This window comes from Cebus imitator, unplaced genomic scaffold (assembly GCF_001604975.1).
Source record: "Cebus imitator isolate Cc_AM_T3 unplaced genomic scaffold, Cebus_imitator-1.0 Scaffold71, whole genome shotgun sequence".
Lineage (NCBI taxonomy): Eukaryota > Metazoa > Chordata > Mammalia > Primates > Cebidae > Cebus > Cebus imitator.
In genome coordinates this window covers 654303-665980 of record NW_016107386.1, presented here as the reverse complement: position 1 = coordinate 665980, position 11678 = coordinate 654303, and the positions used below count along the sequence as shown (strand labels likewise).

At 44.1% G+C, this 11678-nt stretch overlaps 1 protein-coding gene across 1 annotated transcript in view; it reads left to right on the top strand.

Moving 5' to 3' along the window:
• The first annotated feature begins 591 nt into the window (after positions 1-591).
• TAF5 (TATA-box binding protein associated factor 5) overlaps positions 592-11678 on the top strand; it is a 19988-nt gene continuing 8901 nt past the window's right edge. The window contains exons 1-4 of the mRNA XM_017531142.2: positions 592-1190; positions 5267-5504; positions 10259-10574; positions 11325-11488. Coding sequence (XP_017386631.1) covers positions 632-1190; positions 5267-5504; positions 10259-10574; positions 11325-11488 — 1277 coding nt within the window. The 5' untranslated portion in view covers positions 592-631. The remainder of the gene's footprint in view (positions 1191-5266; positions 5505-10258; positions 10575-11324; positions 11489-11678) is intronic.

The window sequence follows — 11678 nt, the reverse complement described above, 5'->3', positions numbered from 1 at the left end:
CACTCCAGCCTGAGCGACAGAGCGAGACTATCTGAAAAAAAAAAAAAAATAATGTATATGGTGTAAAGTTCATAAAGCATGCAGCTCGATTAATTTTTACAAAAGTAAAAATGGCCAAAAAAAAAAAAAAATTAACCACTATCCAGGTCATAGAAAACATTACCAGTATCTCGGAAGCCTCCCTCTGGCAAATGGTATATGCTTTTAAGTTAAAGACCTGGATTCGAATGCTGACATTTGGACTTGCTTCTTGCGTGACTCTGGTAAATTACTTAACCTCTCTTGGTTTCGGCTGAGCCATCTGTGCAGTGAAAATAACATTACCTCATAAGATTATTGAATTGAAGGAGATCACATAATGTAAAACGTCTATCATAATGCCTGAATATAGCTAGCTTGCAATAAATTGCAATTATTATCAGGCAAATATAATAGGCGATCATCAACTTCCACTTCCTGCCTTTCTATCGCTCGTTTTCGAAAGTTACTCTTTCCTATTCCGTTTCGCCTTTTCTTCGCTCCTCCTACTGCCGTAAATGGTCTACTAGAGCTGTCGTGAAATGCTCCTCCCCGACCTCCATGCGGCGAAAATGCAATCACGCTTGACGGCGCGAGGTGGCTCAGCCGCAAGATGGCGGCGCTGGCGGAGGAGCAGACGGAGGTGGCGGTCAAGCTAGAGCCTGAGGGACCGCCAACGCTGCTACCTCCGCAGGCGGGGGACGGCGCAGGCGAGGGTAGCGGCGGCACTACCAACAACGGCCCCAACGGCGGGGGAGGAAACGTTGCGGCGTCGTCGTCCGCTGGCGGGGATGGCGGGACCCCCAAGCCCACGGTGGCTGTCTCTGCCTCTGCCCCGGCGGGGGCGGCCCCGGTGCCTGCTGCTGCTCCAGAGGCCGGCGCTCCTCACGACCGACAGACTCTACTGGCGGTGCTGCAGTTCCTACGGCAGAGCAATCTCCGCGAGGCTGAAGAGGCGCTGCGCCGTGAGGCCCGACTGCTGGAGGAGGCAGTGGCGGGTTCCGGAGCCCCGGGAGAGGTGGACAGCGCCGGCGCTGAGGCGGCCAGCGCGCTTCTCAGCCGGGTGACCGCCTCGGCCCCTGGCCCTGCGGCCCCCGACCCTCCGGGTACTGGCGCTTCGGGGGCCACGGCCGTCTCAGGTTCAGCCTCAGGTCCTGCGGCTTCGGGTAAAGGTGAGCCTTGGGGTCCCGGGCAGGCACGGCCACCACGAAGGGAAGCATGCCGGTAAGGCAGGGGCTGGCGGGCCTGCACCTCTGCGGGCTTGTTTTGAATTTCCTGGGCCCGCCTCTAGGGCCACATGCCCGCCCCTTTCTCTAGTGCGCCGGCTGCGTAGTCAAACCCCCTTCCGAGCTGTCAGTTCCAGCGAGAGGCTGAGGAGAGCTGCTGAGCAGAGGGATGTGTGGAGAAGGTGGGCGCCGAGAGGCGGGGACCTTCAGGCTTTTGGTTCCTTTCCTCTCGTTTGGGCATTTGAGCCTGAGGCAGGTCCGCATGACACTAACATAGTGTTTGTACAGTTTTGTATTAGCGTACTTTAAGTACTTTATTTTCTCTTTATTTCTTTACTTCCTCTTAAAGGATACGTTAGTAAATACTTTATAGTTTCTTTTTCTTTTTGTTTTTGAGATGGATTTTTGCTCTCGTCCAGGCTAGAGTGCAGTGGCGCAAACTCGGCTCACTGCAACCTCCGCCTCCTGGGTTCAAGCGATTCTCCTGCCTCAGCCTCCCCAGTAGCTGGGACTACGGGCGCCTACCACCACAGCCGGCGAATTTTTGTATTTTTAGTAGAGGCAGGCTTTCACCATGTTGGCCAGGCTGGTCTCAACCTCCCGACATCCGGTGACCCACCGGCGTTGACCTTCCGGAGTGCTGGGATTACAGGAGTGAGCCACCGTGCCTGGCCACCATGCAATATACCCTTGTACCAGTCCTGCACATCATGTGCGGGCCCCTGAATGTCAGCTAAAAGTTGAAATTTAAAAACTACATATGGGCCGAGTACCACCAGTGTTAAGTCTTTGGAGGATGCAGGCTCTTGCGCATTAACTTCAGACTTAGTGAATCAGATCCTCTAGAGGTGGAATATGGGAATCTGCACTTTTGAAGTGCTTCTAAGGAGTGTTGACATATACGGCAGCTTGAGAATCGTGTTCAGGCATCCCATTGCAGGTAATTTTTAATTTTTTTTTTTTAACCTTCGTATTAGCTGGGCGCGGGGCTCACGCCTGTAATCCCAACACTTCAGGAGGCTGACGCAGGCGGATCACCTGAGGTCGGGAGGTTGAGACCAGCCTGGCCAACATGGCGAAACCTCCTTTCAATATATATGTATATAGATATAGATATAGATATATATTTTTTTGAGACAGAGTCTCACTCTGTCACCAGGCTGGAATGCAGTGTCCGGATCTCGCCACTGCACACTGCAACTTCCGCCTCCCGGGTTCAAGCGATTCTCCTGCCTCAGCCTCCTGAGTAGCTGGGACTACAGGCACGCACCATCTCTCCCAGCATTTTTAGTAGAGAAGGGGTTTCACCATGTTGGTCAGGATGGTCTCGATCTCTTGACCTCATGATCCACCCGCCTCGGCCTCCGAAAGTGCTGAGGTTACAAATGTGAGCCACCGTGCCTGGCCTTTTTTTTTTTGAGGCGGAGTTTCACTCTTCTTGCCCAGGCTGGAGTGCAATGGCGTGATCTTGGCTCGCCGCAACGTCCGCCCCCCGCCCCGGGTTCAAGCGATTCTTCTGCCTCAGCCTCCCGAGTAGTTTGGATTGCAGGCATGCATTACCATGCCCCGCTAATTTTTGTATTTTTAGTAGATACGGGGTTTCTCCATGTCGGTCAGGCTGGTCTCGAACTCCCGACCTCAGGTGACTTCCCAACCTCCCAAAGTGTTGGGATTCTGTACAGGCCTGAGCCACCGCTCCTGGCCAACCCCCTTTCTACTAAAAATACAAAAATTAGCTGTGTGTGTGGTCCCAGCTGCTCAGGAGGCTGAGGCAGGAGAATTGCTTGAACCTGGGAGGTGGAGGTTGCAGTGAGCCAAGATCGTGCCACTGCACTCCAGCCTGGGTGATAGAGTGAGATGGTCTCAAAAAAAAAAAAAAAATTTTTTTTTTTTTTTACATTAATATCGTCAGGAGGCTCTCATGTAAATTTTGTCTATTAAATGAGTGGTTATAAGCCTCTTATAATACGTATATGTGACACGTTTGGTATTGATAAATTTATGCCTCTGTATCTGTCCCTAATACCTTAGCCCCTTCTTTTTCCCAGCAAATGTTGTCACAGAGTCCATGCAGTAAAACTCATACAATATAAGGTCTCACAGTTGATCCTGAGCTAACAATAAATGTTTATTGAATTTCCCAGTGCAGAGCCTTTAGCCAAATTTATCTGTATGAGGTCTAATCTTTGCAGCATTGCCAGAAATGAAGTATGAATACATAGCATTGTATTCATATTTCATTGTAATCCATAAATAGAAATGTGTGTGAATGTGGCTGGGCGCAGTGGTTCACACCTGTAATCCCAGCACTTTGGGAGGCTGAGGCCTGTGGATCATGAGGTCAGGAGTTCGAGACAAGCCTGGCCAACATAGTGAAACATTGTCTCTACTAACAGTACAAAAATTAGCCGGGTGTGGTGGCACACACCTGTAGTCCCAGCTTCTCGGGAGGCTGAGGCAGAAGAATTGCTTGAACCTGGGAGGCAGAGGTTTCAGTGAACCGAGATCGTGCCACTGCACTCCAGCCTGGGTGACAGAGTGAGACTGTGTGGAAAAAAAAAAAAAAAAAGTGCAAATGTGATCGAAGACCGGACATGGTGGTTCACGCCTGTAGTCTCAGCAGTCTCGAAGGCTGAGGCGAGTGGATCACTTGAGTTCAGAAGTTGGAGACCAGCCTGGCCAACATGGTGAAACCCAATCTCTACTTAAAATACAAAAATTGGCCGGGCGTGGTGGCATGTGCCTGTTGTTGTCACAGCTACTCGGGAGGCTGAGGCAGGAGAATCACTTTAACCCAGGAGATTGACATTGCAGTTAGCTGAGATTGCACCATGGCACTCTGGCATGGGCAACAGAGCAAAACTTGGTCTCTTAAAAAAAAAAAAAATGTTTTAGAGGAATCTTATTTGAATATTGAATTTTGTGAATGAACTACAAGATAAATTATATTTTTGGTTATTTTGTTGTAATCTCATATCTCTTCAGAAACTTGACCTGATTTTAGATTATAAGTGAGAAATCAGTTAAGGGGGAAAGAGGCCATCAGAGTAACCAAAGAAATAATCACATTTGTGCAGTAAAGAGCAAAGTGTACTATAATTGCAACTTACAAACATTTCTAACAACCAAATTCTGATTTAATTGACAGATGTATTGTTTGGTATTGCTGTATTACAAATAAATGTTTTCTGTTTTGAAATGGCAGTTATGGAAATTGTTTTAAGCATATAATTATCTTTTGAAGACATAAATAAGGCATGGTCCTTCCCACTCTTAAAATGCTTACATTTTATAAGGGGTAAGACAGGATAGGATATGTTACAGTTATGTTATACAGTAGTTGGCTGGCTCAGCTGGGAATGTTACTGCAGTGCATGGCTTGGTGGTGGTGGGTGCCATTTGCACAGAGCATTGAGAGAAGGTTAATGTAATTGTTTGATTTGCACATACCATCTTTTTATACAATTTGTCTTTAACATAAGGTAGTTCCAGGAGAAATATTGACTGTTATTGTTATCTTAAGATATGGATACCCCGATAGGGTTTTGGTTTGGGTTACTGAAAGCAGTGGCTCATGCCTGTAATCCCAGCACTTTGGGAGGCCAAGGCAGGAGGATCACAAGGTCAAGAGATTGAGACCATACTGGCCAACATGGTGAAACCCCTTCTCTACTAAAAATACAAAAATTAGCTGGGTGTGGTAGCATGTGCCTGTGGTCCCAGCTACTTGGGAGGCTGAGGCAGGAGAATTGCTTGAACCTGGGAGGCGGAGGTTTCAGTGAGCCAAGATTGCGTCATTGCACACCAGCCTGGCGACAGAGTGAGACTCAGTCTCAAACCAACAACAACAACAACAACAACAACAACAACGATTATCTGATTGTGTTTGAGGAAGAGAGAGTGGGAGGAAAGGGACAACAATCTGAGAAACAACTCACCTCTGGGCCTTAACGAAACAGCCATAGTCACATGGTCATAATAGGTCATTTTCTTAAAAGTTGTTTTTCATTTTTTAAAAACAGTTGGAAGTGTTGCTGTGGAAGACCAGCCAGATGTCAGTGCCGTGTTGTCGGCCTACAACCAACAAGGAGATCCCTCAATGTATGAAGAATACTATAGTGGACTGAAACACTTTATTGAATGTTCCCTGGACTGCCATCGGGCAGAGTTATCCCAACTCTTTTATCCTCTGTTTGTGCACATGTACTTGGAGCTAGTCTACAATCAACATGAGAATGAAGCAAAATCATTCTTTGAAAAGTATGTAAATTTTTACCTATATGTGTATACATACATAGTGTGTCTGTGTATATATGTTCACATCTGTAACCACACAAATGTAAGATTGTAGCTTAAAAAGTACTTTGTGAAGGAGAGGTACCTAAGGCTATGAGAACTTAAAATGGGAGAGTTTAATCTAGCTGGAGAGGTCAGGGAAGCTTTCCAGAGGAAATGATACTTGAGGTGAGATCTGAGATCTGAAGATTGGGTAGGAAGTTAACCCAACCAAGAGAAGAGGAAAAAGCATGTGTTAAAGTGCTCTGGCTGGAAGAGTCCTGGTAGGTACGGAGAGTGAAAGACGGTCAGGGTAGCTGGAGCAGAGAGTGGGATGGGGGTGTGGTATACCATGAAGCTGGGAATTGGTTAGGGACTGGAACAGTAGCCAGGTTCTATTGTTAAAATGAGGGTATTGAAAAAGAAGAATAGGCAGGTTCTTGGGCCATTTTGAGGGTCTTTGTTTATCTTAAGAGCAGTAGGGAGTTTATTGGGTAGGATTAGATTTCGTTGAGAGTCACTGAAAACTCATCAACTTTATCTTAAGAACATTAGGAAGCAGTGTTAGGATTAGATTAGAATAAGAGTAACTGAGAACCCAAAAAACAGAGGTTCAAATGCAATAAGAGTTTATTTCTTTTTCTCATAAAGGTAGGACATTTGGGATTGGTGTGGTGGGTTTTTCGTTATCAGGGCCCCAAGCTATCTGAGTCTTGTTGCTCTCCCATTCTTTTCATGCAGCTTCTATGCCTCCCATGGCATAAGATGGCTTTCCTGCTCTAAGCAGTTACATCAGTGTGCTAGTCAGAAGGGAGGGCATACATCCTTCCTGGAAACTGCACACACTTCTTCCTTTTATATCTTAACAATCAGTGGCCACACCTACCTACAAGGGAAATAGAAAATGTGGTCTTTACCTAAGTGTCTATGTGCCCAGCTGTTACTTAGTTGTTCTTCTATGGAGGAAGACAGGAAAAATGGATATTTGGGGAGAGTGAAGCCTCTCTGCTACGGAGTCATTTCTGCTACAGAGTCATTAAAGGATCATGTCATTATTAGATACATACTTTGAAAGGACCTTTATGCAGTGGGGAAAACAAATGGGGGACAGAATGACTATAGGGACCAGTTTTGGAAGTTACTGCAGTGGTTCTCAACTGGGGATGGTATTGTTCCTTCCACTAGGCCGTTTGAAAATGTGTAGAGGTGGCTGGGCATGGTGGCTTACGCTTGTAATCTGAGCACTTTGGGAGGCTGAGGCGGGTGGATTACTTTGAGCTCAGGAGTTCGAGACCAGCTGGTGAAACCCCATCTCTACAAAAAAACTGCAAAAATTAGCTGGGTGTGGTGGCTCCCGCCTGTAATCCCTGCTACTCGGGAGGCTGAGGCTGGAGAATCGCTTGAACCTGGGAGATGGAGGTTGCAGGGAGCTGAGATTGTACCACTGCATTCTAGCCTAGATAAGAGTGAGACCCTGTCTCAAAAAAAAGAAAAAAGAAAATCTGTGGAGGTGTTTTTTTGTTGTCATAATGACTGGGCGGAGGAGCAGGAACACTAAATTTCTAATATGTGTACCCATGTAGTTTCACTTTACAAAGAATTATCCTGCCCAAAATGCTGGTAGCACCATTGTTGGGAAACACTGGACTAGGTTGTGGTGGAGGTGAAGAGAAGTAGACACATTTGTGAGACACTTGATAGATTGGCTAGGGAGGTGAAGGAGATGGAGGTGTCATTGATATCTCCAGTTTTCTGGCCCCTCCAACTGGATATGGGTGCCATTTCCTGACACAGAAAACCCTAGAAGAGGACTTGATTTGCTAAGTCTTGGAATAATTTTGAGTTCTGATTTGAATATGCCTTTGACTCATTTAAGAAATGTCAGATTGTTAGGTAGATGATATGTGAGCTCAGAGGAGAGGCAGGGACTACAACTGTTAATTAGAGTTGTGTGCAATATTGATGGATATGGATGAGGTCAACTAGGGGAGAGTATGAAATAAGTCAGTAAGTGGGCTAGGGCCAAGGAGCTCCAAATTTAATGACCAAGTAGAAGAGATATATAGGAAGAAAACCAAGGGAGTGTTGGTTTTAGAAGCCGAAGGAAAGGAGTATTTAAGAAGGAGGCAGACTGAACATGGTGGTTTATGCCTGTAATCCCAGCACTTTGGCAGCCTGAGGCAGTAGATCACCTGAGGTCAGGAGTTCAAGACCAGCCTGGCCAACATGGCAAAACCCCGTCTCTACTAGAAATAAAAAATTAGCTGGGCGTGGTGGCAGATGCCTGTATTCCCAGCTACTTGGGAGACTGAGGCAGGAGAATCACTTGAACCTGAGAGGCGGAGATTGCAGTGAGCTGAGATTCCACCATTGCTCTCCAGCCTTGGCAGTGAGCAAAACTCTGTCTGAAAACAAAAAAACAAACAAACAAAAAAAACCAGAAGGCAGTGCTTAGCAGTTTGAATGAGAAATATTTAATACAAGCAATAGAGCCTGAAGCCAAGATTTTTCATTTAACATAGGTAGTAGTAATAGAGGAACAGTAGAACTTAGCACCCTTGGCTTCTATGCCATTATGGTGATTCATTATAGTAGGATGCCTAATAGGAAGTATATAAAACAAAATGTTCCGTAGCTCAGTGTTTTTGTAAAAAACAATTAAGAAAGGCTGATGACAGAACTTCCTACTCTAGAAGTCAATTTCTCTTTAGAGCACTGTCATCTAAACACTCCATCCTTGGCAACATAGACACTGTCGCTTAAAAAAGCAAAAACAGGCTGGGAGCAGTGGCTGATGCCTGTAATCCCAGCACTTTGGGAGGCTGAGACAGGCGAATCACCTGAGATCAGGAGTTCGAGACCAGGCTTACCAACATGGAGAAACCCTGTCTCTACTTAAAATATAAAATTAGCTGGGCATGGTGGTACATACCTGTAATCCCAGCTACTTGGGAGGCTGAGGCAGGAGAATTGCTTGAACCTGGGAGGCGGAGGTTGCAGTGAGCTGAGATAGCACCATTGTGCTCCAGCCTGGGCAACAAGAGTGAAACTCTGTCTCAAAGCAAAACAAGAGCGAAACTCTGTCTCAAAATAAAACAAAGACAAAAATGTAGCCTAGGCAAAAGAGCGAGACCCTGCTTCTACAAAAAGTAGACAAAAATTGGGCTGGGTGTGGTGGCTCACGCCTGTAATCCCAGCACTTTGGGAGGCTGAGGCAGGCGGATTGCCTCAGCTCAGGAGTTTGAGACTGTCCTGGCCAACATAGCGAAACTCCATCTCTACTAAAATACAAAACATGAGTCAGCCATAGTGGCATATGCCTGTAGTCCCAACCGCTCAGGAGGTTGAGGCACAAGAATTGCTTGAGCCCTGGAGTTGGAGGTTGCAGTGAGTCTAGATCACATAATAGCCGAGTATGGTGGCATAGCAGTCCTAGCTACTTGGGAGACTGAGGCAGGAGGAATCCCTGATCCCATGAGTTTGAAGCTGCATTGAACCACTGTACTTCAGCTTGGGCTTCAGAGCAAGACCCTGTCTCTAAAAAAGAAATAATAACCTTTTTGCTCTTCCAGTCTCATGGTATAGCTGTCTCCCCACATAGGAAGCCGGAATATCATAGGGGATTCTCTGTCTTCTGTTATGGACAGTCTCAGCCATTGCCTGGACTCCATCACCATAGGAGGATAATGGGCAATTACTGATAGAAGAGGCCAAGATTTCTGATTTTATTCAAATCTTAGATGGAAACCCTTAGTTCATATATTGATGAGTTGTAATGGGGTAACACAGGTAATGGTTTAGAAATCTATTGGCTATGTGTTTATGAGAGCTGGAGCCCTAATATGTTTAGTCAGTGTTTTCAAAATGTTTTTGGATTGATTGCTGTTTTTAGTGAGTGCCAAATATATTGTCTTTAATTTTACTTCCTTAGGAAAATTAAGAGTTGTCAAAAAAAAAAAAGTACATTTTAATTTACTGGTTGTTATTAAGGCTGAAGGCTTTTTTTCATTGCCTTTGGTAATGGTAAGTGGAAATACTCATTGTTGATACCAAACAATGAGTACTTCCACTTACTATTACCAAAGACAATGAATGGTAAGTGGTAGAACTCATTGTTTGGCATCAACAATGAGTACTTCCTCTTACATTGTTCTTTAGTGATCATATTAAAATATTGATATTTTGAAAATATGTCTGGTACATATATCCAGTGAATATAGGAAATCATTAAAAATGATGGGTTTTATGACCATGTCATGTATTGATTATTGTTGAGAGGCTAATATGTACATCGAGTTCATTATACTCTTTTCTATTGTATACCTTTGAAATTTTCATAATAAAACTTTAAAAAGTGAGTTTTGAGAAACCGTAACATTTAGTAAAACAAGGGTTCTTACATTTTCAGATGTCTACCAGTTTCTTTTGAATGTCACCATTCTAAAGAAACTGTTTACCAATGGTGGTTATCTTATTTTTCACTTAGGATATTTAAGCTCTTTTCTTAAAATGTTTGTGATACATTTCATTAGAGAATTACATTTGTTCATTTTTAGAATAAATTCAGAAACTGAATTATAATCATTTTGAAATGAGTTACTTCTTATCCTACAGCTTAGTTCAGGACTATTTAGACTTCTACATTGAAAATATTCTGGGATGTTTTATAAATATATGGGGGAGAGACAGATCCCTTAATGATTACATTGAAAAATGACTTTTTAAAATCACTGAAACAGGTTCCATGGAGATCAGGAATGTTATTACCAGGATGACCTACGAGTATTATCTAGTCTTACCAAAAAGGAACACATGAAAGGGAATGAGACCATGTTGGATTTTCGAACAAGTAAATTTGTTCTGCGTATTTCCCGTGACTCGTACCAACTCTTGAAGAGGCATCTTCAGGAGAAACAGAACAATCAGATATGGAACATAGTTCAGGAGCACCTCTACATTGACATCTTTGATGGGATGCCGCGTAGTAAGCAACAGATAGATGCGATGGTGGGAAGTTTGGCAGGAGAGGCTAAACGAGAGGCAAACAAATCAAAGGTATGGGAATGAACCTAAGAACTCTATAATGCAGATTATGAAAAATTGTAGCATTTCCATCTACATAATTTACACATTTTTCTTATAGCTAGCTTGGGAACAATTTTATACTGTATATAAAATTTTGTGTTCTAAGGGTGATGTTTATATGTGATAATTTGGTTATGGTTGCATTTTTGCATTTTATAAAACTCTGAATGCAGTGGCCGAAACAAAGAATTTTTCTCCCATAAAATGAATTTCAGAGGAAGGCCTTCCAGGGATGGCATGAAGGCTCCACAATGCCATCAAGGTCCCTGGCTCCTTTTAGTTTCTGGTCTACCACCTTTAGAATGTGGCTTTCTTATTTGTGCTCACCAGTCATTGCGGTTTCAGCATTGCAGCTCCGTTCCAAGAAGGAAGAAGGGGGAGGACAAAAAGCATAGTTCTGATGAAGCTTTCCATTTTTTATCAGGAAAACAATATTTTTTTTTGATACAACTGTACCCAATATACTTATATGGACATTCCTAGCTGCAAGGGAGCCTGGGAACAGAAATGACTTAACTGAGCACATTGTTACTCCAATAAAATCAGGGTTCTGTTAGTAAGGAAAAAGGGGAGAATGGCTATTGCGTAGACAAGTACAGAACCCTGCTTCAGAGTATAAATTACTATTTTGTAACTGTGATTTATCCTATCAAGATGTGGAATGGGTATATTAATGAACAAATAGTTAATTTTTAAAATGTTGGCTCTCTTGACTTGTAGGTATTTTTTGGTTTGTTAAAAGAGCCAGAAATTGAGGTACCTTTGGATGATGAGGATGAAGAGGGAGAAAATGAAGAAGGAAAACCTAAAAAGAAGAAGCCTAAAAAAGATAGTGTTGGATCCAAAAGCAAAAAACAAGATCCCAATGCTCCACCTCAGAACAGGTGAGGAAAATACTTCAGGAACGTGTGTGTGGAGGTGTAAGACAATATGTTAGAGAGAGTTCAAGTTTGTTAATAGTCAAAAGGTAATTTTGAAGCCGGGCGCGGTGGCTCACGCCTGTAATCCCAGCACTTTGGGAGGCCGAGGCGGGTGGATCACGAGGTCAAGAGATCGAGACCATCCTGGTCAACA